Source organism: Haliaeetus albicilla, chromosome 3, assembly GCF_947461875.1.
Source record: "Haliaeetus albicilla chromosome 3, bHalAlb1.1, whole genome shotgun sequence".
NCBI lineage: Eukaryota > Metazoa > Chordata > Aves > Accipitriformes > Accipitridae > Haliaeetus > Haliaeetus albicilla.
Genome location: NC_091485.1, coordinates 9,266,791 through 9,293,778, shown reverse-complemented (window position 1 = coordinate 9,293,778; position 26,988 = coordinate 9,266,791). Strand labels below are relative to the sequence as shown.

The window sequence follows — 26,988 nt, the reverse complement described above, 5'->3', positions numbered from 1 at the left end:
ATGCCCAGTATATAAACTGGGGGGAGTGGGGCTGGGAGGGATTGCTGCTTGGGAACTAACTGGGTGTCAGTTGGTGGGTGGTGAGCAATTGCATTGTGCATCACTTGTATATTCTAATTATGTTGTTATTATTATTATTACTACCACCATTATTATTATTATTTTCTTTGTTTTCTGTCCTATTAAACTGCCTTTATCTTAACCCACGAGTTTTTTTTTCCTGATTCTTTCCCCCGTCCCACTGGGTGGGGGGAATGAGTGAGCGGCTGCGTGATGCTTAGTTGCCAGCTGGGGTTAAACCACGACGCTTTCCTAGGAAACAAAATTTTACCCAACAGGAGCTGGCTGCTGTATGACCATTGGATACCCTGTGCCGTATTCCCCTCTCCCCTGCAGCTCTGAGGCTCAGCAGATGTTTCTCTTTGCACACTTTGCACCGGGAATGGGGATTGCGTCATACAAACCTGTAATGCTGTTTGTATTTCCTCCTAACTGAAACTCGTGACAGCTCCAGACTGCTGGGCTAGAAGTTTAGCACTTTTCATACCTGTGCTCACCAAGTTACTGGGTGTAAGACAGTGTCAAGTAGCAAGGAAGAGTGACATTACCATACAGATTAAAAAGGTCTGCCAGCTCCTGGTGTCAGTAACCGGACCCCTCATCAAATGCCAGGAATCTCTTTGACCACCAAAGGGTTTGGATCAGGCTTATCCTTCTGGAAATGACTAAATATCATGTTAACTTGTGCAACAATGGTTCAGGATCAAACTCATTACAAATACATGTATAATGGATGTGGTTGCATTCAAATACATATGTGTGTGTACAAATAAGATGACCTATTGATATTAATTCAGTATGTTTAGTTTTAAATGAGCATGAAGAGATGCGTCAGGAAAATATTACAGAATTTATTTTTTGTCTTTGTAAGAGGTTCTTCTATAGCGTGGAACAATATCCTATCCAAGTTATACAAGAACTGCTAGAACTGCTGCTAATACAGAATTGAAGTGTAAAATATGATTTTAACGTTCAAGATTACATTTCTGAGTTCTCATGTGTGTATGTGTACGCCCTCTGGAATGCATGCCTATTATCATGTCTCCTTTTAGAGCTTCTGCTTCAAAACCACAATGCATAATCAGTTTGATTATGTGACAAGCTGTTTCATCCTTTTATCCTTTTTTTTTGTTGTTTCCCAAGCAGTTTTCTAGGTCATGTTTGCATTAGGTCTTCCTTTAAAAAAAAAAAAAAAAAGAAAATCAGAGAGATTTTCTGTGGAATTTCTTTCAGCCAGCAATTACAGTCATTGTTTGGAGAGCTAATTTTGATGGTATTTATAAATAATTAGTTTATTTTTTCTTTGGAAAATCAGAAATCCATTTAGGCAGTGGGAATATAAGCCATTCATAGAATACTTAAAATACAGCCTTCAAGAAAAATGGAAATAGCTATAGTCAAGATTAGTTCAGTTCAAATTTTTTCACCAGCATCATTCAACTTTCAGTCTTCAGTGAGGTGAATTAAAGGAAAAATTGTCTCTAAAAACTTATTCTAAACATTTTAAATTAAATCTATTCATGTGACAATATCTACTCTTTTTATCTTGAGAAATGTATTTGAAAAGGATGCCACAGGCTTACATTATGCTCAAGATACACTGGAAATCTTAACTTTTATTGAACACAGGACCAGCAGTTCCAGAATCAATCAGTGGCCATTAAAAACTAGTCTGACACTGAATTTTAATAGACCCAGTCAGTAACTTTAGGTCATCCCTTCTAGTAGTGTACTGGTAGATGCAGGGTCAAGGGAAAGAAATCCCAGCAAACCCATGAGGTAGCATTCCCCATGCACTGAAACACTTTCTGAAGCAGATCCCACAACTGGCAAACAGTGAGAGGCTGGATTTGTACTCAAGATGTTGAAGGCAATGGTGTCGTTCCTAGCTGTTGTATGGGTATCCTCTGCGAAGCTGGCAAATAATTTAAACTCATCTTTATGGTTTTGGTCACTATTGTTTATTATTTATTTTCTCAGTGCTCCAGCTCTGATCCTTCAGATGAAACGCTGGCCCTGCAGAAGCCGTCAGGAGTGTCCCCATGCTGGAATCTGATTTCCAAAAGTTTTAAACGCTCGCAGTCCCAGCTGGAGGCAACGGGTGCTGCGGGTGGTTAGCCCCTCTCCCAGACACCGTCCTGTGTCTTCCACATTGGGTGCTTCATCACTGAAGAACTATGGCACTTTTGTTTTGAATTCTGGTCCTAGGAGGAAATTGTCACTCAGAAAATGAATATAATAACCCTCTGCCTAACACTGACATTATAAAGAAAAATATAATTCATACATTTTTCTGAGACATTCAGGTACTGTGGCAGTGGGAGTCACAAAAAAAAAAAAAAAAAAAAGGCTATGAGGAAAAGGATAATTCTGTGCTAAGAATACCGTACAGCGAATTAGGCCTAGGGCCACGATATAACTAGTGCGGAGAAATTGAAATACTGCATAGCTGCCTCATTCACCAGGCACTATTCATCCAGGTTGCTACTGGAGGCAAGCAACCTACAGTAAAAATAGCAGGCAGTAATTTGAGTATGAAGTAACTTCATTAATGATTACTTCATAACGCATGTATACAATGAAGACAACTAAAGACAGGCTAAGTTCAACAAATACAAGAAGAACAAAGCCCCCAACCTTTAAGTACTTGGCTTTGCTAATTTAACAACTTTTAAACATTCTTCTGTAGAATTAAACTGCACATAATTAAACTTTAAACCTAAGATATGATTGTTGCTTTTCATAGTAACATGCAGAATGACCCATGTCTAATAATACATACTCCTTTACACCAAGACCCCAGCCAATAAAGAAAAGCGTAAAACTTTTATTTAATCTATCAAAGACCAGATTTCTTCTCAACATGCATTCAATTAACAATATGTGCAATATATATCCAACACTGTATTTTCCTCATAAAACCAGAAAAGAAGATGAGGCTAAAAATGCTGTATAACAGGTTGGAAACATTCTGCAGGAAGTGGAAACATATTTGCAACATTATTGTATTTTCATGTCATTATTTAGACATAATTAGATAAATATATGAAATAGTATTTCTCATTTTTTGACTATTATTGTATTTTCTCAGTCTCTATCTAAAAGCTTATGGGCATAACTGAGTTTGGTAGGGAGCACATGGAGATCACTAAGCCACCTCTGCCTGCCAAACCTGACTTGAAGACTTGAGTTTACCATCAAAATTACTATTTTGCTATTGGAATAAGAGAAATTATTCCAATATCTAACTGGTGAATTTATTTTAAGCTAAAGAAACCTTTTGTCAGTATGAGTAATATCTCCCTTATGGGAATTTGTTGATGTAACTCCATTGGCAGAACCAAACTGAGACACATAAAAGATGTGAACAAGGCTACAGAGTGACTTTCGAAGTCTGCTTAGGCACCATCACAGCCTTTTCTGATGTTCAGTGAACTGAGTTCTTCTTGTGCCTCAAAAATTACACCAAAGGGGGAAGAAAGAGGATGATTATTTTGACATATATTTCTGAAAAGTGAAGAAGTTATTTTCTGGGGAGATGACGGAAAACAGCAAGGACAGATTTGAATTCAGTAAGGACACTAGCCATGAACGAAGACTGGCAGTTGGCGATTAGCCCAGAGTATGTCCTCTTCCATCCTTGGAACATCACTGACCACCACCATTACTTCCTTATAATGCACGTGTTCCTAAAAGGCATATTAATTCTGTCATAATTATCCAATATTCTAAATTTCTCATACACTGCCCTCCAGGTACTTCCATTTTTCAGACCTAAGAGAAGATCCTGTAACGTCAGAACTCAGAAAAAAACTTTCTCGGGTTAGACCAAAGGCCCAGCATCCCATGTGAGAGAGGACTTGGTCAGACATAATACTTACAAAAAGTGTGTAAGAAACTGGGCTTGTCTAGGCTGATCTGTCTGGATACATACCCAGCTTCCCATGCTTTTTGGCCATACCGCTGTGGTCCTGTTACAGCATTCCCCATGGCACTTTCAAGTCCATATTCTGTGTTGATTTATCCCAGTTCTCTCGGTGTTGGGAGGTGTCGGAGTGGCACGGGGGTGACAGTGCCAGACCTTTGTGGCAGAAAGGAGGCAATCACTGGCAATACCTGGCGCTAGCAGCGCCCTGCAATGCGCTCCTTCAAGTTGCCTGGGAAAGCACCATCCCCGAGGTGGTGGCCCAAGGCTGTGAGGACCAGCCTCAGAAAACCCTGCAGCATGGGGCTACAGTGCCCTCACACTCTCTGGCATGATGTGCACCTCCAAATCTCTACAACACAAGCAGCGCCTGGGGCCCTCCTCTTTACAGGACATCATCAGCAGGTTATCTATCAGATGAGTAAACTTCTCGTGTCATAGAGGAATCCCCCATCCAAATCCATCTTGGAAAAGCCTACACTTATGCCCACAATCACAGTCAGAGCCAGCTTTGTTCCCACAGCAACGAATGCAACTCCTATAACATGCCCCAGGTTTTTGGCACTGCCCGACCTCCTCCCGCCGGACTGCAACCCTGGCAGGGCACACTGAGTGAGGGGGTTGCTGCGCAACCTGACTGCTGTGCAGCCATCCTCCATCCTCCGGGACAGCACTCCTCAGTTAGAGCATGCTTTGATGACTGGATCCGTGCATTTTTGTGCAAGGAGTCATTTGTTCCCTTAGCAGCTAACATTTCTGGCTGTATCTTGTATGTGATCAGGCAGAGTTTCCTTCCTCTCATACCCACTGGAAAAAGACATTGCCAAGCTGCAATATTTTTGTGTCAGGTTACAGTGCTGCCAACAGCCAGTATTCATGAACGTGCAGGCACACGGAGAGATAAAGGCCAGGCAGCAGTGATTTAGGGTCCGAAGTGTTGCCTGTGCTACACAGAGTGCTTCCCCTGGATGCCTGCTTGCTTTCTGCTGCTTCTCTTCCTGCACCCCCCGCCCCGTTCTCTGCACAGTCACGTAGAGCTGTCTTCTCCCTCTACCCAAGGCTTCCAGCTTTTCAGTTCAGCTTCGATTATTTTATGATATCCCAGGTACGATCTGGGGGCAGGAAGCACTGGACAGCTGTAGATAGTCATATCTCTGTTTCCCTTTCCACGCTTTCTGTTGTAGAGTAGTCCATTTATACTTCAGCCTGCCGTCTGCTCCAGGGCCTTCTGCACATGTAGGGTAGAGCGTTTGGAGGCAGAGTGGATGTCTCGAAGGTCCCGCTGAGACTCCTACACAGCCTGTGGGGTAGCAGGTTGCATCTGTAGCCACTGAAAACTGGCAAAATCCTTGAGCTTGTGAAGCCAAATGGCTGAAACAGGTCATAGCACATCCATATAGTGTGATACCCGCTCATGATCCCATTTCTTTAGGCCAGTAACTATGCAAGTAAAACTAGACTACTACTGCAGCATGTATCTTTCTTGATTTGAATTTCTTGGTTAGGGAGGGCAATAAATATATCAATAAATAAGAAAATAAAATTTTAACAGATATAATTCTCTAATCTGCTATGATCTCATCTTTTGTCTTGAAAAATAGAGGTACTCAGACATATCCAGATCACCCCACTGGGGGCCCTGGCCATCGCTCAGTTGCAAATTGCCATGATTTCTATGACAGTTCAGGACATCCGTAATAAACCGTAATATTAAACACGGCCTGAACTCAGTGACTTAAGAATGATTCGTTATCAGAGGGACGCCTTACAGGTGATGGAAACAGATCAGAAATGGATAGTAAGACCATGATCTCTGATACTTGGGCACATGTGGAATCAACTTCTATGCACAAAAAAAAAAAAACCTAGAAAAGCTTAAAACTTTTTAAATCTTTTGAGTGTTTGACAAAAGGCACGATACAGATTAAAACTGTCCCCCTAGGAAAAAAAAAACCCAAAACAACAAACCCAAACCCCGAACTAATTTGGGTTTCACTGCTTTCGATGTCCTCTTTTCAAGCTCCTCCACCGGCGAGGCCCGGCTGGCGGGGCTCCCTCACACCAAACCCCGAACCGGGCTTTCCCCACAGCCACCCAGAACTTAGGTTAGCTCTCCTTCACCCCACGGCCAGACCAAGCCGGGGCCGCACGGCCAAACCGAGCGGGTCGGGCCCCCTCCTCGCCTCACAGGCGCCCGCCATGGCCGCCGCCACCACCCGCCCCAACGGCCGTGGGCACGCCCCGCCCCTCGCCCCGCCCCTCGCCCCTCAGGCCCCGCCTCCCTACGCCCCGGGACGCCGCGGCGGGGCCGGTTGCTACGGCAGCTGGCGCGAGGCCGCGCACGCGCCCCTGGGTAGTGGGGGACACACACACACACACAAGATGGCGGCGCCCGTGGAAGTCTGTCACGTCGCCTGCTGCGCTAATCGGGCGGGCGGTGGGGCCGTGTCCTGGGGGCGGCGGGGGTTTCTCGCCTTCGGCAGCTGCCGCGACGTCGTTCTCTACGAGCCGGCGGTGAGCTGAGGCGCTGCGGGCCGGGGCCGGGGCCGAGGTAGCGCGGCTTCCCTCACGCTGGGTGCTTTCCCTCTTTTCCCGTAGGTGAGGCGGGCGGTCGCCGCCCTCCGCGGCCACGCCGGCAGGGTGAACTGCGTGCGCTGGGTCCGCCGGCGGGACGGGGGTGAGTAGCGCGGCCTTTCTACCTCGCTCCCCGTCCCTTGGGGTCGTGGGGCCGCGGGGGGCGGGATGTCTCCCGCGACGGGGGCCGGGGCCGCTTCCCCTCAGGGCCGCTTCCCCTCAGGGCCGCGGGCGGTGCTGGGCTGGCCCTCGCTGGGGAGGCGAGTCGGGAGGGCCGGCGACAGAGGGTCTGCGGGCCAAACTGAGGGTAATAAGGAGCTGGGGTGCTTCCAGCGCGTCCTCTGGCCTTGCCGCCACCTTCCCAGCCGGGGTTTTAACGCGTGGCTGCGCAGGAATGTGACCCCCGCGGTCCCCCCAAAGCCGGGTGAGCTGTCCGGTAAGCGAGGGGATGCGGTCGGTCCGTCTTCTCCGGGCCCCGCAGCCGACGGCAGACCCCGAGGCTGTTTTTTGCCTGGGGCTGCGGTGGCTCCGAGAGGGATCGGTGGCTGTGACAGACGCTTGTGCTGCCACCGGGCTCTTTAGGAAGGCTTTGGAGCTTTGCGTGGTTTGACTTTGTAGCATGGTTTGCAGTGACTTTTCAGAAATCTCTGACTATAAAGCTGTGGGTTGCATAGAGGTCGTATCCACGAAAAAATAATCTTTCAGGATGGAAACGGTTGAGACTGTTATAAGGTGTTTGCTTGATAGTAATGCCAGGATTTAAAGGTGCTCAGTGCAGACTTTTCAAAGGCACATATTTTTGCCTTTAGGCATTTGAAGAAGCCCACTGACAAAGAGAAATGGGGCCATGGATTAGACTGTTGATGTGACATGCCTTTTGCTTTTTGGGGGGGAAAGTGCTGAGGTGAAAACGTTCCTTTTTAATAGTGATATAAACCGCTATCCTTTCAGCGGGTTGCACTAAAACGTTTTCTTCTTAAGGTTGATTAAAAGAAATTATTTTCAGGGAACTTGGGAATTAAATTTTCATGTGAAGCTTTGAATTCTGTTTGGTTAGATTTCACTTGCTTTATTTTCCTATTCTCCAAAAAGACCAAACAAAAAAAGAAAATATTAAATTCCACTGTCGGATTTGAGAACCTTTTTGGAAAGATATATTTATCACATTCATACAGAAGTTTAAATGTTCCTGTGACTTTTGTCTTTATGTTGTCTGAGAGAGTACCTTTGCTCTTAAGCTGCCTTGCACAGTGCAACTCATATTAGCCGTACTTTATTTTGATGGAAACTTTGCTTACAGTTGATATCTGATATTTTGTGAGTAGTAACCAATGTAACTGCTTATGTTGTTGACTGCTGTTACAAAGTAAGTGTTCACAAAACTTAACAAAACATGTATTTCAGCTTCTGAAACAGAGTTAATTTCTGGTGGATCTGATAAACAACTCATTATTTGGGAATGGAATGGAACAGGAACGTGGAATAATCAGGTAAGCAGGAAAACCCTCTTTTTAAAGCTCCCCCTGCCCTAGTTTCTCACGCACTACAAATTATGTGTTTTGTCTGTATTAGCCCTACCTCTTTGTTTTACCTTAACTATTGAACCCCGTGCGCATCTCCTTCGAATTGTTGGTATTCTGTCATGCTATGTTTTACTTTAAATGTTGTTTCTTCTTTTCTGCAGTTTATCTATTTCAAATCAGTCTTCATTAAGAAATTAGCTAACCAGTCATCAGGTGGATTTGTCTAGCATGTCTAAAAGATGCTGTTTGTCTATTCTTGAGTCGCCAGCTTGCTGATCTCATGTAGCGCTTTCCTTTAAACTGCCTTAAAATCTTCAAACTGTGAGGTTCATTTTTAGTTGATGTTTCCTGTACCCTTCTTCCTCGTTTCTTTATATCCGTTTCTGGTGATTTCTGGGCAATCTGTGTAACAGTGTAGTGTTTGTAGGTGTATACATATAGGTAGTCTTACCAGGATGATATACAAGTTGGGGTCGGTGTTTAAAAAAAAATAAATAAAAAAAATCTGTGCAACAATTGAGTTTTGTCAGAGAAATTGAGATGAGACATGCTAATTTATTATTCATACTGTAAAATGTAAGGCAAAAGATGGAGTACGGTGTAAAAGAGCCTTCAGAATGAACTGAAATTTAGATGAAAAAATACTTAATTTATTACCTAACTTTTAAAATCTTACTTATCAGGCATTGTTTTGTGAATGGCTGTGTAGGTAACCCATTTCATAGGCTATCTCAAACTAGATTAGACTTGGCATTTTAAAGTGCACGAGAACGCATACTAGGGGGAAATGTACCTAGTTTGATGGGGGAATGTTCTCAGAAATAATTTTTGATCCTGGCCCATTGTAACTGTTTACGTATTTATTTAAAATAACTTACAGATTTCTTTATTAACCATTTCCGCTGATGTGGTACACGGCCTTATGGCAGTCTTTGAAAAAGAATGTGGCTAAATGTGCACATTTTAATGGCAGTTCTAGACTAATGTAAATTCTTAAAAACAGGCAAAGTTCTATATCGGACCAATCAAAAATTCTTACTGGTGCCTACCAGGCTATATTTTGGAAAGGTATGTCAAGTGCGTTTATGACAAAATTTGGATAAATGCTGGATGACTTCTGGTCACAGAATTAAAAGCTTCTTGTTTTGCTCTTTGTGTTTAGGAGGAACAGATTACAAATTGAATCGCCTGTAGTCATTCTTTAAGAAAGTAGGTACTTAAGTCTAAATTTAGAGTTTTTGTTTTTCATGTTGGTATTTTGAGGGAGTAAAAAGCTGTTTTGATTTGTAAGGACACACTAAACGTTGCTGCTAGAGCTGCTGTAGCTGCTACTTATTCCACTGTGTTTCCTGCTCCATCTCCTTCACTAAGGTTCTGCAAACTTTTATGAGATGTTCCTTAGGGTGAGGGGCAAGAGAAGGAGAAAAAGGAAGGAAAACCGCTCTTCCTAATTTCTATACTATTTTCAGCTTTCCTCAAGGTATGGTGAGGTTTGTACAGTGTACACAGGAACATTTAATTCTGTTCAGCTTTGAACAAAATCTTACCAAGCTAATACTCATTAGTGCTGTATCCCTTCTCTGTGTTTTCCTGGAATATGCTATAGCTTAAGCATAGCTTAGCAGATGCTCTGCCATTGCAGGTATGCAACTTGTTTTCAGTATTAAGTTATTTTATTTTTTAAAATGGCTTTAAAAATTCTCTCAGATAAGTTACTGGAATTTAAAACTTTGTAAAACTTTCTGATGTGTTCAGCTTGTGAAAAGCATTCCTCTCAAAGGCCATGCTGAAGCTGTTTGTGCTGTGGATGCTGTCTACCAGTCAGATGAACCTGATTTAGGTCTCCTAATAGCTTCTGCAGCTTCTGACTCTACTGTGAGAATCTGGTCTCGGCATGGTTCAGAAGGTAACATTTTTTTTAACGTTAGGAACAACATACTGGCTTAATAAAAATGATGAATTCTTATCCATTGAAGCCATACTTGGCTAAATACTAACATCTTTTAATGCAACTACATTGATTTCTGTTCAAACTTTGGTACATCAAACCACTGTATTGCTCTTTCAAAGCTGAGGGTCATACTAGTTTAGCAGCTTTGGGTCAGATTTGTTTGATTTGTTTGAATGATTTATCTTTGGTTTTCATCAGTGATGTGTTGGCTGAATTTACTTGTTTCTTTTTAATATGTATTCAGAATCTGATAATCTGAACCATCATTTTGCCCTGTAATGTGGGGGCGCACTAGCTGTATGTGTATGTGAAGTAACGTGTATTAGTAAAATGGTTAATGCTGGGATTAGAAAGGTGAGGTTAAACTGATCACTTGGCTGTTACTATTGACTTGAGTTCAGTGAAGTTTGGGGCAGTAGGATCTTGCATGGACACATGGGAGAACAGCTCTTTGAAATGCATAAGAAATAAATAGGGTGGATAATCTAGATTTAAAGTGTTATTTGCTAATTGACTTGTACTGACTGCATCTCTCAAGCTACTTCCTTATCTGGTGTACTTGAGGATTTCACATTGCCTTGCCTACATAAGAGAAATAGAGTTGCCAATCTTCAGTCACGTGTTCTGGAAGGCATTTCTCATGCTCCCAAAGAACACCATGAAGTCCTGTCCTTTCCTTTTTGTCTTGCTGTTGTGGGTTCCAGTGATGGAAGGACCAATTCTGCTTCTGGAGAAAGGTTTTTCTGCTATCCTGTTGGTTACTCTGATTTTGATGGCTTACCAGTTTAACCGCTTCTAGGGTCTCAGGGGTGTTTGCAGGTTTTTGCTCATCTCTCTACCTGCTCTTGTAGCAAATGGATTCAGTTTTAGCTTCCTGTGTAGTGAATACAGTTGCCACAGGATATAATTTGCAACATTTATCACTTTTGATGTGTTACCACAGTGAAGCTGTACAACTTGAATACTCAGTGGAGAATAGTGACTTACGTTCTAACTCAGCTAACTTTGGATGAATTTCTGTGGCCCTGCAGAAGATAGGCTTCTGGAAAAAGTAGAAATTTTTCAGCTTCTTAAAATAAAATTGAATGGGAAATTTTAAGTACATAATGTAGTAGGAAGTGACAGTGTAACTGTAATACTTATGATGAACGAGATCAACACTGTCTGTTCTTGTTTTCCAGCTAAATGCATTGAAATTCTGCAGTTTGGAAATGGATTTGTTATGGATGTCTGCTTATCCTTCTTGCCTGGAAGCAATGGTAAGTACAGCTGCACATCTTAAATATCAATGCAGGAAACATAAAATCTAAGAAATCCCTCAAGCAGATTTTCATTTGACCAACTCCAGGCCCTTGTGCCATATTTTTTGTTTTCTACGGAATTGGCCTAAGCTGCTGCTTGTATCTAAAGATTTTCACTGAACTCTTCTTAGCCATTAGAATACTGGCAGATTACAGTGTAAAAAGGGGGTAGCGGGGCTGTAAGTGAACAGGATAGGATGATGCTGTTAGTTCCGCCCACTCCTTGTGGTGCTACTGCATATATTTGTTCTTGTCACTTGGACTGAAGGGCAAGATCCAGAACAAGAATCTTCAGGCCTACATCAAAAATTGCAGATTAATGAGCAGTGTTTATCACCCATTCAGTCTTAAATGTGAAAAAATGGAGATGCTGAACAACTTTAACCTGGTATGATTTATATAGTTTTCCGTTAACAAAAATGTTCAGATTTTGTAGCCTGCCACAGATACGTTCTTCTGTTGCAAATCTGTAGGAGCTTTTTTTTTTTTTTTTTAAAAAACTAAATGTATCCTCAAGCCAGATACATATGTTGAATTGGGTTTGTGTTTAAGTATCATTGGAGCCTTTCACCTGGATTGGATGGAGGAGTTCCAGGCTCCCAAGACAAAAAGTACTAAAGTTTCTTACTGTATCTAGAGTTTTCAACTATTCGCTGCATGTGTTCCATGCTGATGTGTTGTTTGATTGTATGCCTCCGAGCAGTTATACAGAAGCTTATTTTATTCCTTGGCTTGTGATAATTCTGGGAGATATGAAAGCTCTGTCAAGATGCATTGTCTCATTTGGAAATGCTAATGTCCATTTCCAGAGTGTGTCTGATAGCAAAAGCAGCATCTGCACTGCTAAAGAACTTTAAACCTCTCTCTCTATTTCTCCTGTAAATATACTAACAGGTGCTTGTTGAGATGAAGTTAAAAGGCTTGAGAGTAAATTAAAATCATTACCTCTGGTGTGAATTTTCGTTAGAAGTGAAGTGTCTGTGGTGCCAGTTTAATGAATATAAAATTCATATTGCAAAGCAATATATTATTTCTTCATTTATGATACTGTTCAGGTAAGAAACTCTCACTGTAACACTCTAGAGCAGTGCATCTTTTTAACATCGAAATCATGTTGTATACAAAAGAAGTGACCATACATTTTGGAAAAACCTTAAATGAAGATTATCATGTTAATTCTTAAAAGTAAATGCTTCTGAAACTAAAATTGCATGGAGTGCTTGAAGCTTCTTTAAATGGTGGAATAGCAAGCATTTTGTTTCGCTGTGAAAATCTCCCAGTCCTCAAAATCCAGTGTTGCTTAAAGTTGTGTTTAGAGCAACTTTATTATGGCTGTTCCCATCCCAATTCAAATTAGTTATGCAAAACAACACAGTACTCGTAACCTGAAAAAGAGTACTTTACTGTTCTGAAGAACTGAAATTATTTTCAAATGAGAAATTATTTGTGTAGGTTTTGTACAGAAATTTTTAAAAAATCGTATACATTTATGTTTGTAATGCCTGTTCCAATATGAATGATCTGTGCTGCTAAAATTGTCAAGAAATAGTTTAGATTTTGAACCATAAATGTATGGTTAGAAATGTGTGCCCTAGAAATCTATAAAGGGACTTTTAATATAGCATAGCCATGTTCTGTGTTTTCTTCCTAGACCTGACATAGTAGTCCATACAACTGAACTGTTTCTGTTCAGAGGAGTGTGTTAATTCTGAAATCTAAATAAAGTAGTTGAAAATATATTATAAAATATTTCACTGCTGATCATTTTGTCAGAAATATTAATATGTAATGGGAATTTGGAATTTTAATGAGTTCAGGGAAAAATGATCTATGATAACTTTAGGAGTTGCTCTGAAATCTTTATGAAGGCTATGTTGGCAGCTGTATTAAGATTTAAAGAAGCTTTTCTCTTGAGGACAATCTGCAGTTCTTAAGTCAGGAATTAAATACAGAATAACCTCTAATTTCACCAAGCAAAGAAATTTAAAGCTTGCATTGAAAATTGATTCATACGTAATGGATGCTTTAACTTTCAAAAGACATTGAAGTTCATGGTGCCTAGTATTTTAACTGATTGTCCTTGAAAATAAATGATTAAAAAAAAAAAAAGAACCATTTTTTTGAAGAAGTCAAATGGGGAAAGCCAATAGACTGCTCATAAAAACCTGAACAGTCATTTGCAGCTGGAGTATGGCTTAAGCATGTTACTGGTAGCCTCTTAGTTAAGGAGTTTCTTCACAGTTGTTTTGTGAGTCTTGAAGAAAAGCTTCATACTGTTTTGGTTGTTTGGTTGCTTTCTGCCTTGCAGTGCCTGCAGAAACTCTGCTTCTAAAATGCTGGGAATAGGATTTACTGTTTTACAGATCTTGGTCAGCTCTTTTGTCATATACTGTGATTCTTCCTACTGTGTGGATAATTGTAGTGCCATAGCTTGGCCTCTGACAAGTAAGAATTGTCTCCTCAGAACTGAATTGCAACAGATGAAGAAAAGAGCGAGTGAACTTGCAAAAACTTTGCTGATCACACTGTCCCCATTGCAATTGGGCCACAGTTTCCAACTAATTTTTTCTATTTCCTTTGCAGGACTTAATCAGATCCAAATTCTAATAGTCTAGAGCATTTATGTGAAAAACTGTATACTTGTCTGGTTTTGCCAGTTATATACTTCTTGATAGAACTTTTTGAGTGAAAGCTTTTGCATTTGTCTGATACAGCAACTAGATCATAATACTCTTCTTGTTTTTATTAGTCAAACTTTTATTCCATTGAATAATTATGTCATTACTGTAATGACCCATAAAATGTACTTCTCAGGACAGGCTCCAAGAACATATATTGTATCGTATTTCATGGAAAAAACCCTTACTCTTGCCCAATTTCCATGGACCTGAAGACCAGGTCTTCTTTCAAAACAGCTCATTACCTCCGGTCCAGAGCAGTCTTTTTTTTTGGTCCTGTGGAAGGCAAGGAGGAGATGGAGGTGAAATGTGACTTAGAGGTTGGAGAGAAGAAGCACGTGATGGAGGTGTAAGAATGTGAAATGTTAGAAGTGCGAGAGGAGCAGCAGGTAGCTAGGCACAGATTTGGTACAGGCAGAAAGAGGAAATTAGCATAGAGCATAAACTTATTATGAATATTCAAGTTGGTTTTTTTGGTGTATCCGTAATAAAGATAAAATTATCTCTTTAAAGGGATGACATTTAGTTTTTAAATTAAGTAGCTGATTTTAGTGAAACTTAGTATTTTGTTTTCTACCCAGACTTGAGAAATGTGAATGTTTAGCTCTGATAACTTATTTCTTAATACTTTTCTAATTAACTCCTTTTCTTTTGCTATTTCAGTCCCTAGCAGTACTACTTCATCCTTATGACCCAAAAAGAGTGGAGTAAGGGTTAACTGGTTTTTCCCCATGATTTTCTGTGGGAGAGATGAACTAATATACTGCCTAACTTCTCTTGTTTTCTGCTTAGATGTAACTTTGTCTGGTTTGATTGAATAGATGTTAATTTTTTGCACACTTTCTAGATAGCTCCTGGAAGTAAACTACTACTCAAGACTTGAGTAGGTGTATAATAATGTTAATTGCTTTCAAATCCTTGTGTACAGTGAGTGGTGGTCTGTCTTCCTTTTTTCATCTATCTTTTTATTTGCTGTGTAATAATTATGCTGCCTCCATCTATATACTTACTTCAGTTGACTTGGGAGTTGAACTGTATTATTCTGAGTCAATTTGTTTTGCTGCTTGCTCCTTTTGTATTTAGAGCAAATGCCTGTTGATATCATTAAAATAAACATAATTAAAAATCCCTAATACTTGAAATTCCTACAGATATGTGAGCTTGAAGGAAACTACTCTTTAGCATCTTAAGTATTAGTAGATATTAATTTACATGCCAAAATAAATTGCAAGTTTTGTGTTCTTGAAATACTAGTTTATTTCAAACAGTATTAGGTGTCTTATTTAAAAAACATAAAAAAGTGGTAGTCATGCTTGCCTGTCTGTTTGTATTAATGTATTTGTTGATACTATATTGATTTTTATGTTATTTATGTAATTTTTCATATCCTAGAATATTAGATTTTGTAACTTCATTAATCAAGAGGTTTGGGTTTTGTTGATTTTTTTTTTTTCCCCCAGTACCAATACTGGCTTGTGGTGGTGATGACTGCAAAATACATTTGTTTATACAGCAGAATGGCCAGGTAATTACAGTTTTTGTCTCTTGCTCAGAACATTACTCAGTTCTTCTGCTTCTTTTCTTTCCATATGTGCTGCTGACTTTTTCTGAGGTTCTTCAATAACTACTGTCTGTTTCTAGATAGCCATCACCTACAACTACCTCTGTTAAATAGTTCATCCATTTTTCTAGGTAATGAAGAAGTGAATATACAGAATGTTGAAGTTTGATTCAGTGCATAAAAGTGTTAGTTTTTCTTATTTTTTCCCTGTGTGAAGATAGCCTGTGTTTCTGTTCTCGCTGACATAAAATAGCTACAACTGTCCTTCTTTACTGAGTATCCATGTATTGAATGGTTCATATGGAAATTATGTTACTTTCAGTCTATAAATTCTTATAATAAAACTGATATGGTTTCTATCTGTGGAATTGTGTGTTTGTTGCTAAGTATGCTCTTTGTGCTGAATGCTTCTGAATGTGGAAAGAAATATTTGAAGGAGTGTCTCGTCTTCTAAAAGCATGCACATTTTTCATGTATTACTTGGAAGCTGTAGCTATCTTTAGTTTTTCATACAGTTAAATGTTTCTTTGGAGTGCTAGAAAGAAGTTCTGTCCTCTCTTGCATCTGTTCAGAAGTTTTGTTAGACTCTAAAGCTTGTTGAATGACTGTCTTCCAAACCAGAAGTCAATGTCTTTTCTTTCTCTCTTATCACTCCCTTAAAAAAACCCCTCAAACCACAAATGCTGCCCCACAATGCACCAGTGAACCTACCATTCAGAAACCCCCATTCTAACTAACATATGTAGGAATGACTTTTCTGGATTTGTTCAGGCACAGTCCCCTTAGAGATTGAAGAATAGATACTCCTTTTTGCTTTTTGAGAGAGATAAAAGCTACTTTATAGATAATTTTGCTTGTTCATGCTGCAACATACAATAATAAGATTTTTTGTTGTTGTCCATAAAATAAATACTTCATCCTTTATCTGCTATGTTTAGTGATTTCTGGACTGCTAAGCAGGAAAGAAGGGTCACTTTCTTAGGTTCGGGGGTTTTTTTCCTATGTAGCTCATGAGTTAAATCAGTTTAATGACATTCTTTGGGATTTAGCAATGGCAGAATGCCAATTGTGATTCTCAGCGTGCTAAAGAAAGACTTATGTCAGGGGTTGTGCAGTTGATTTTCCTCATTCAAAATCTGGAAATGGTTTTCTTGTATGGTTCAGATTAACAAATAATATGCAGTTTGACTGCCAGAAGTGTTCAGAGTTCCATAACTTCTTTTGCCAGTTGTTGACCAAACTTTTGAGTATAACAGCAGTCTTAGCCATTCATAAATGCAGTCAGTCTGTGGGGGATAAAGGAAGGTAATTGGAAGAAACAAGCTCTATCTTCAGCTTCATAAGCATGTTTATGCTGCTGTCTTTTTTTGGAGGTAAGAAACTTTAATCATACAAAGGATGAGGAATTTTCTCTCATTTTACATGTGTTATTTTTCACACATTTTCCTTCAATTTTAGGAGGTATTTTCACCAGCTCTCCTGGCAGAGTTGGGGTTCAGAGTCTCTATTTTTTAAATGAAGTGAGGCTTCTGGTGGGTATCTATCTCACCTTCCCAGAATGTCTCTTTTAACTAAATAGACTGTACAGACCTTAGGGAAGACCCCAGATTTGATTCCCTGTGGAGTAAAAGTGCCTGCGTAGTGCGTTACAGCTATTAACAGAATGAAAACGTCCTTGTGAGCCTTCTGATGTAAATTCCTTCCTAGCTGCTAAAAGGAGTTTCTCCTCTTTAGTTGGGTTCTCTCAGATCTGCTGAAACCCTTTTATGACTTCCATAGCTCTACTTTTAGGGTATTTGAAGGAAATGTTAGTGTCATCCTGTCATTTTTCACAAGAACTTACTGTGGAAGAGTGATTAGAATCTGAACTTCTGCATCCTTTTCTAACTGGTAAGGGCCTGTAGCTCTGTCCTGTTAATTATTACTCTTGGAAACCTCTTCCTTTAGTTAATGTCCTAAAAAAGATTGTATGAACCCCAAGGTAGAATGTAAGTTCATAACGGGACATTCTAATGAAACTTGGAGGAAACTTATACTCTGAGGGAGGATGAGGCATATTCAGTTAGCTGATAAAGGCTGCCTTTTGGTACACTCATGAATTTTACAGCTGAGATATATTTATTTATAAAAACTGCTTGGTTTTTGAAATTGAGGGGGCAGGCATCAAATCCTTTAAGACTCTACCCGGAGATCCCTTACTGTGTTAAGCACTAGAGAGAAAATGATCTCTTTGCTTTTCTGAGTTCTTGAAAGAGGGTATTGATTTATAAAAATACCCAGGGAAAAATCTTTCAGAAACCATTATATGTCTTCCTGCTTGAGATATTACAGGCCTATGGAGGGGAAGTGAGTAAACCAGAAGATCAAAATAGAGCTTTAAAACAAAACATCTCTATGTTGAGCTTGGTTTCTGTGAGAAGATTTTGCTGTGCATGTTGGAGTATGTTTCCCCCAAATAATTTGGCCTAATTGAAAGGTGGAATAAGAGACTCAAAGGTAATTCAGGCTCTTTCTAATTCTACAAGACTAACAGCTGGTTAAGAGGAGGGATATCACACCTAGTGTCTGGTGGAGAAAAACTGAGAAGATTTGGACCTCTGTTACCTTATGTAGTGGTTGCCAAATTTGCCAAATGATGCTACCAGCCTGGTACTGAAGGGCATGTACCCAAAGTGTGGGCAGAGTTAGTTGTGCAGAGTCTGCTGGGCATGTCCACAGACAAGCAGGCTTCATTAGTTCTGCTACCTGCAGAACAGCTTTATTCTTTGCCTAAAAGAAAAGAGACCAGACTGCTACGTAAAAATGTTCAGTGATTAGTTAAGAGGCATGGGAAAGCCTGTGAAGTAGGTGACTCAGACCATAAGTTTTTTTAGATTCAGCTATTGTTACTGTAACTTCCAATAATCTTATGTATCCAGTAAGGACCAAGGGGAAAACAGACTACAGAAACAAAATCTGTAAAAATGAGAAGAATGACAGCTCAAAATACTTGCAAATATAACCTAGGCAATAATAAAAACTTTGTCTGAATCATTTAAAAATAATGACCATGTGCATCTGCAAGAAGCTTTAAACTGATGCAGTTTTAGAACAGAACACAACTGAAGAAACTGAATGTGTGATACTAAGAGACACAGACTTCAAGGAAAACAGCAAAAACAGTTTAAAAAAACTCAAGCAGAGGTCATAACAGTAACACTATTCCTTGCTCAGTTTTCAGTGGACAATTTTTATTTTTATGGGAAACAATATCTTAAAAATTTTGAGTGCGTGCTTTTTCTATAGCACAAAAGAACCGCGTGCTTGACTTAAGGCTACGTAGTGCCTAGAAGCGTATTTGGGAAGTGAATTAGAAACCTGGGGTGGTATTAATAACCTCAAAGTAATTAGTTTTACTCTCTTTAAAGAGAAAACAAATGTCTACTTTTCTTAATGGTTCTCTTTGTGGGAAGATAAGGGTAATTTAAAAAGAAGCCACCCATCACCTTGAAATTAAAAATTATTAGATGTTTGTTTAGATTAATATTAAAGTCAAGTTTCAGGAGATACACACACTGTTCAACATAAAAGGAACCATAAAATACAAGAATGTTAGCAACAGTTCAGCCCGAACTAATCTTTCAGTTGGGAAGAATTTTACCAACTAACCTTGGAGAGTGTAAAATATGGAGCATTATGTCAAAGATCATATAAATGAATGAATAAATAGGGGTTTTTTAATCTATTCTCTGCAATGTGAATTGCTAAAAAGATTTTTTTTTTTTGATGTATTGCCAGAGGTCATTGTTTGATCTCGCTTCCTGGGCTGTTCCTGCCTTTATTTACACATAATCAGTTGGGTCTTTGACATAGACATTTATCTGGAATGCCACATCTGGAAGTGCCAGTGAGTGCAGAAGTGACAAGCCAAATGAGACTTAGGTGGCTGTGAGAACACATTCTTAATCAAGACCAAAACTTCGTGATTTGGAAGTTTCTGTTAAGCTGTTCTGGTCACGTATCTCATATACAGATTGTTCTGTAACATTAAGAATGCAAATGTAGAATGAGGAGAAGCTGAGTAATGTTTTTTGATGGGAAGGTGATTTTTGGGAAACACCCAGGAAAGTATGTACCAAAGAGAAGAGGCACTGATTTCTGAGTATGTTTAGTTAGCTGTAAAATTGTTTGGATGAATTACCATTGCTGACTGTCTTCTCTGAAGGTGAAGACAGAGATTTTGAGAGTGCCTTTCTTATTGTGTTGTTCTTTTTAATTTTTTTTTTTAATTATTTTCTTTTTTTATTACAGTTAGGGAAAGAGAACTTGGTTGCAGTCTTGTGCTGAGGGCAAAGACTGTAATTTAATCTTGACTTAGTAGGCCTAGGTAGGGGATTTAGCAGAATAGAATGCAAGAAATAATGTGATAGTCATTTGTACTAAACTAACATTTTAACTGTAATGGTTATTTCAGATATTTTAAGTCAACTTGGGATCAATTTGTCATGAAAGTAGAGCCTTTTCTGGGCAAAATAAAATAGAAATGGTTTAAATGCTAATTAAGCAATAAACACTTCTACCTTACTTGAATCAAAACAAAATGGTAATATTATATATGTTATGGATAAAAATATACTACTAATGAAAGTTCTTACTAGGAAATGTGCGTTTGCGTTCCTCTGTTCTTGGGCCTGTGTTTATGCAGAGATTTCCATCAGCAGATACGGTTCTTGATATATGCCTTCATTAGAAACTTAGTCAAACTTAAACATAGGGAATATTTCTGGCCCCATAAGTAATTCTTAGTAATCATATTATGTTACAAATTAATTATTGCAATAATTTCAAAACATTACCCTTCTTTTTACACTTGATTTTTACCTGTATTCATTTTCCACATCATCTGCAGTTGCATCTACTTCACACATGTAATACAAATTATTTACCATTATTTAGTCATATCTGCATTATGTTATTCTTTGTGTACCAGTATAAGCCTGATAAAAACTTTTCATATATATCATAGAGAGACTGTAGCCTCTTGAAGGTGAGCACCTTAAATTCTTACTCATTCCTGCTCATATATAGAATCAGTTAGGTTGGAAAACACCTTTAAGATCATTGAGTCCGACCGGTAACCTAGCGCTGCCAAGTCCACCACTAAACCGTGTCCCTAAGCTCCACATCTGCATGTCTTTAAAATACCTCCAGGAATGGTGACTCAACCACTTCCCTGGGCAGCCTGTTTCAATGCTTGACAACCCTTTCGGTGAAGAAGTAATTCCTAATATCCAATCTAAACCTCCCCTGGTGCAACTGGAGGCCATTTCCTCTTGTCCTATCGCTTGTTACTTGCGAGAAGAGACCAACCCCCACCTCACCACAACCTCCTTTCAGGCAGTTGTAGAGAGCGATAAGGTCTCCCCTCAGCCTCCTTTTCTCCAGATGAAACAGCCCCAGTTCCCTCAGCCGCTCCTCAGAAGACTTGTGCTCCAGGCCCCTCACCAGCTTGGTTGCCCTTCTCTGGACACGCTCCAGCACCTCAATGTCTTTCTTGTAGTGAGGAGCCCAAAACTGAACACAGGATTCGAGGTACAGCCTCACCAGGGCTGAGTACAGGGGGACGATCACTTCGCTGGTCCTGCTGGCCACAATATTTCTTTTACAAGCCAGGATGCCGTTGGCCTTCTTGGCCACCTGGGCACACTGCCGGCTCACATTCAGCCGGCTGTCAACCAGCACCCCCAGGTCCTTTTCCACCAGGCAGCTTTCCAGCCCCTTTTCCCCAAGCCTGTAGCATTGCATGGGGTTGTTGTGACCCAGGTGACCCAAGGACCTGACACTTGGCCTTGTTGAACCTCATACAACTGGCCTCGGCCCATCGATCCAGCCTGTCCAGATCCCTCTGTAGAGCCTTCCTACCCTCAAGCAGATCAACCCTCCCTCCCAACTTGGTGTCATCGGCAAACTTACTGAGGGTGCACTCGATCCCCTTGTCCAGATCATTGATAAAGATATTAAACAGAACTGGCCATGGAAAATGCCATGATGTGACACATTTACGCGATGGTGGCAAAACCAAAAAGGCCTATTTAGAATCTATCAGTAAATTACAATCCTTAGTAGCAGCTTATTTTTCCAATTTCAAATAATAGAAGCTGTAAACGTAAAAGACTTGAAAATCCAAAGCTAATTGCTCATATGTGCATGGTATTTAAGTGCATTTCTATGATATAACAGGAATTTTTATTCAGTTTCAGAAAACGTTAATGCTCCCTGGCCATGAAGATTGGATAAGAGGCATTGAATGGGCAGTCTGTGGTCAGTACGAAAGATGAATAAAGTGGAATACTGGTTTAACAACAGTACTACTGTTTTACCCCTCCAACAGATGGTTCTGATGCACTGTAGCGCCTAAACTCTTATGGTTGTGAATTTTTTTCTGAGGTGGTGGTACAAATATTAAAAATCAAGATAGAACTTTGTGTCCTGTTAAAACGTAAGAATTGTTGAACCTGTACTACAGTTATATTTTAGTTATCAAAATTATGGCTACAGTAGAATTGATACAGTACACTTATATCTTGTGTTTGCATCCCTCATTTTGTCTTGCTTGTTTCAAGTGTGTTTACCTGACTGGTAGCTAAATGCAAACAAATAGGAGTTTTAGCAACTTGTCCTTTTCAATATGCAAATATTTGTATCTGAGTGAGGAATATTTGGCTGCTTTTTCAAAGGGGGGAACGTAGGGGGAAATAGTACTTCTCCTGTTCCCTTTTTTTTTTTTTTTTTTTTTTAAGAATAGGAGATTAAGAGGAGAGTCTATTCAGATGTTAACTAGTCAAATAGTTCTTGCAATGGCAAGAATACAATAGAAGGAATTAGAGGTCACTACAATCCTGAAGAAAGGAGTTATTGAAGAGTATTGAGGCTGTCAGAATTTCGAGAGTGAAGGCCATAGATAATAAGGAAGTATATGTACAATATGTACAGTATTTACTATGTCTTCTAAGTAGAAAAATGTCTATAGTCATTGTGTTCTAAACTAGTAGAGAGTTTGAAATGGGAGAATAAGTTGATGTTGAAATAAAACAACAGTTTATGATACTGTGTACAATAGGAAAAATTAGGATAAAGCTGTAGTACATGTTTGGAAAGATGGTAGGTTAGTCATGGCAGCGGTTGCAATGAAAACATGGCTCTAATTACCTTTTTTGTTTTTGAAACCAAATAGGTGAAGACCTTTTCTTAGCAAGCTGTGCTCAGGATTGTTTGATAAGAATTTGGAAAGTGTGTACAAAATCAAAGCAACTTCCAGAAACTGAAGATGATTCCATAAGACTGAAAGAGAAGGTGTTTACTGTCAAAGGTAGGTAACAGCTGTAAAATTCTCTTGCACAACTTGTCACTTATGTATCTGTTTGTGGTTTCAGGGTGGCTAACAAGGTGGTTACCATCTAATTTGTTTCTTGTATTAAAAGACTCTGAGACCATTTTGACTTCATTATTTTTATTCACCTGTTAGAAAAAGTGGTGTTATTGTTTAAAGCCATGACTATGTAAAGTTAATGATGTGTTACAAACAAACAATGGTAAAGCAGTGAGAGAGCTTAATATCAACATGCATTGTTACACATACTCCAAATGCAGTACCTAGTCAGGAGATGTATTTGTCTGTGGGAGGTAAGCTGTTGCACAGTTCTGCTCCAGTTTAATAACATACCTTTAATTTTCTTTCTAATTTAATGCATTAAGAGGTGCTACTATTACTTAAACCTTAGAAAAAATACTGGAGATAACAGATAAGTATGTGCGGGCTTACTTTTTGGTTATTTAACATACTGTTTGAGCGCTGTAATATCAGAGGCTTGCAATGCTGACATTGTGGGGTAAATTATTAGGCAACTTAGGTAATACAATGAAGTTGTATGATGTTTTGTGTAAAAAATGCTCATGTTACTTGGTGCAAATCCTGATTCATTGTTTGAAGTGTCTTAATGCTTGTATTTACAGTCATTTGGAGATGTAAATATGCTTAAGTTAAGAGTGTGGGTAGAGCCAATATCAGAGAGTTTATTTCAAAATTGCTTGAGAGTTCTCCAGGGATTCTGTGATACCACTCTGAGGCAATAGGCTGACCTCTTAGTGTCAGTCTGGTACTCAGAGCTTGCAGCAAAGTATGTTTTCAAGGAGCTGTTCAATGTCAATAAGCTATTGAGATATTGGTAGGTGATGAAAGCAGTTGATTTTTTTTCACTGAAGATATCAGAAATGACCTGGTCTTTCTTGGCTTTTAGAAAGAAATATGCTTTTCTCTGATTTGTGGCAGATACTGATACAACATATGCAATTACTTTGGAGTCTGTATTGGCTGGTCATGAAAACTGGGTGTATGCAGTTCACTGGCAACCTTCATTTTCCAAAGGTAAAAATATACCAAACACTTAGCAGTTATGTTAAATGTTGTATACACAGAGTACAGTCACATGTCTTTGTATTGTGTTTGCATGTTCACTTGTCTCTGTGGACTATGAAAATGTTTAAATTCTGCAAATGATGTTTTATAAGGAAATGGATGTTTTGGCTGAATTTGCCACAACAGCACATCTTTTGGCACAGGCTCTGTTTGTCATTGTGTATTGCATGATGCTCTCTCTCACTCGTGTTTTCTTTAATGAATGAAATAAAATAACTGAGCTGTACTGGCTTTATTGTAATTGATTTGCTGCTTGTGGAATAAAAATAAGTTTCATTAATCAGTATGAATTAATAGCTCTAATATTTTATCTTGATATGTGTGTTTGAAATGTCTGTTCTTTGGAAGGTCAGCATTAACTCAAGAGCACTCCTTTCTTTTTCTTGGACTAGAAGGGAACAAATAGCAACATTCAGAAGATTAATCTTCAGTCATCTGTGTGTTAATATAACATGCCAGGGATTCCTTGAGTATCAGTTTTCTCTAGCATGTAGCTTTAAGGCATTAATGCAGACTCTCATTGAAAAATGTGTTACTTACAGTTTAATTTTGCATCTTGCCCTAGTCTTTATGTTTCTTTTTAAATGCTTAAATTCTGACAGCCTTGTTTGTGGCACTTGCTGGTGCATGTCTGCCTGGCGTGTAAGGGAAGGAGATTCTTGATTTTACATGCTTGCACCGTCTGAATGCCCTTACATATTTGTATTGGCAAAGGTGCCTTTTCTTCTGAGATGTTTTAGAGTACTGATGGCAGGTGACTTCACCAGTACAAAGCACAACTTTTTTCCAGTGTATATACAACACTTGAACAGTAGAGTGCAATTAGAATGTCCAAATGCCTGTAGTGAAAGACACAGGACTTACTTTAGAAATACTGGCTTAGTTATCTGTTCTTTCACTTTTTTTTTAAACACCAATAAAAGATTTTGCCTGTTAAAGCAAGGTTTAGGCAAAATATAGTCATGTAAGTCTTGCAGTGCAATCTGAAAAACTGTCCTGTTAGACCATGAAGTTTTCCAGGTGTCTTACATCATGCTTCTGCATACGTGCAGCTGCTTGCATTCTGTGGCCTGCCCAATCTTGGGTTCCCCAAAATATATTTTCTTCTTCAGCAGTGGCAGACTGATCTGAGAGAGACATTCTCAATGCAGAAGGTAGGTTTGGTGTGACATAAGATACTGCCTCAAAAGGTGCCTACCCATGTCTCTATTCTCACGAAATGTTCCCCAGCAGTTCTAGGGATTTCCCAACTGGGTGATGAACCAGTTCCCTCTTCCCCATTCTGGCTGTGTTGGGCAGTTGGCTGGAGTGTTTCAGTGCATTTTGTGGAGCAGTCCTTACTGCTGTATGTTTTACAAGATGCTAGAGTCTGCTGAAGTCTGTAGTGAATCCAGCACTTAATTTGGAAAAAATAAAGTGAATACTGGCATAGAGATTATTTTGTTTTAAACTGGAGATCCCTCTGTAAAAACTAATTTGAGGAATAGAACTGAGAACTGCTATGCAGTCTCTCTGTGAAGCTCTATCTTTTCCTCCAAATTACATTTGTTTCAGTGTCAATTTGGAGTGAATAAACAGTAGAATATTGTTGTTCTCATTTATGTATTTTACATTTCTTTTAAGAGATTATGGCTGAAAAATACAATACCTCCTAATGAACGCCTAGTAAGAACACAGAGCCTGTTAAGTCTGGCATTTAAGTACTGCATTGCACATCTCTGATGCTGAACAATTTTCTTAGTGTGTTTGGATTTCAGTATTACCAAATTCTTTTAGAAGGTAGTCTTGTAGATTGTACGGTAATCGTTTTTCTTGTACTGTAGATGGCAGCATGCAACAACCAATGAGGATACTGTCTGCATCAATGGACAAAACTGTGATCATCTGGGAACCTGATAAGGAATCTGGAGTCTGGCTAGAACAGGCAAGTGTCAGTCTTTCTCACAATACGTACTGTATTCAAGTTGCGTTTCCAGCATCATGTGTGTACTGGAGGGAACAAAAACTATATAAAATGCTGGGAGAGAAAGGCAAAAGTATTTTCTTGCAATAATACTCATTCTGATGCTGTGTTGCAAGTAAAACTATATTTTTCAAAAGTGATGTGATGCAGTATGATTTTTATTGCTTGTTTGCTTTCTTATTACTATATTGTGGAGTTTCTAAGTTTGTGCTCACCTGGCATTCATAGTATAGCAAGCCAGGTGCTGCATAGTAACACACACTGTACTCCTGGTAAGAAGAGGAAGAAACCATCCTGAATTATTTGTAGTCAGTCCTTGTGGGAATGCGCACCCAAGTAGTTACTACAGAGCTGCTGACATGCGATTCACAAGCCTGGTTTTACTCACAGTAACTTTTTGATGGGCTGTGTCATTAGGTTATTCTTCCATTTGAGCTGGATACTCATGTTTCACTATAGTATTTTGAATGCTGTTCTAATGGGGATCATCCTAAATAAAGAAGTAGTACAACCAGATTTATCTAGTGCTTTGGTAGATGTCTTTGTTTTCAGTTGACCTGCTTTTCCAAATTGCAGTAGTTAGCTGAAATTGTTTGGTTATGTGTTGGGTTATGCCAACCATTGTTTGTGGTCTTTCCTGTCAGAAAGAAAGTTCTAGTCTTCTCTTGGGAGAAAAAAGAGAATTACAGTAGGTAGATTTAATTTTTCCCCTGTTCCATTGAAAAGTTCTTGTGCCTTTCTGCTTGAAGTAGAAATTAGTTCATAATAGGGTCATCACATAGAGATGCCATTTGTTGTCCCTAGTTGTAATGCTTAGTTTGGCTAAACTTACAAGCTTCTAAAAATGGGTTGTACAGTAAAGCTTGTTGCAAGTTTTTACTCTTTCTTTGTACATTCCATTTGCATTGGTTAGACCTCAGATGTGAAACTTTGGATCAGACATTTTAACTGCAGCAGTCCTTTTTGCATTGAGGGAGGGAAACCTGAGCTGGAAGCC

At 39.3% G+C, this 26,988-nt stretch overlaps 1 protein-coding gene and 1 long non-coding RNA gene across 2 annotated transcripts in view; one reads left to right on the top strand and one right to left on the bottom strand.

Moving 5' to 3' along the window:
- Window positions 1-891: 891 nt before the first annotated feature.
- Window positions 892-6,183, bottom strand: LOC138684675 (uncharacterized). Its single transcript, XR_011323914.1, has 2 exons — window positions 3,942-6,183; window positions 892-2,264 (listed from the first exon to the last, which is right to left on the bottom strand). It is a non-coding gene; the product is annotated as an uncharacterized lncRNA (long non-coding RNA).
- A 184-nt stretch (window positions 6,184-6,367) lies between these two features.
- The window catches only part of ELP2 (elongator acetyltransferase complex subunit 2), a 39,304-nt gene continuing 18,683 nt past the window's right edge, over window positions 6,368-26,988 (top strand). The window contains exons 1-10 of the mRNA XM_069778776.1: window positions 6,368-6,499; window positions 6,584-6,662; window positions 7,964-8,049; window positions 9,838-9,988; window positions 11,215-11,292; window positions 15,473-15,537; window positions 21,807-21,873; window positions 22,787-22,921; window positions 23,882-23,977; window positions 25,852-25,952. Coding sequence (XP_069634877.1) covers window positions 6,368-6,499; window positions 6,584-6,662; window positions 7,964-8,049; window positions 9,838-9,988; window positions 11,215-11,292; window positions 15,473-15,537; window positions 21,807-21,873; window positions 22,787-22,921; window positions 23,882-23,977; window positions 25,852-25,952 — 990 coding nt within the window. The remainder of the gene's footprint in view (window positions 6,500-6,583; window positions 6,663-7,963; window positions 8,050-9,837; window positions 9,989-11,214; window positions 11,293-15,472; window positions 15,538-21,806; window positions 21,874-22,786; window positions 22,922-23,881; window positions 23,978-25,851; window positions 25,953-26,988) is intronic.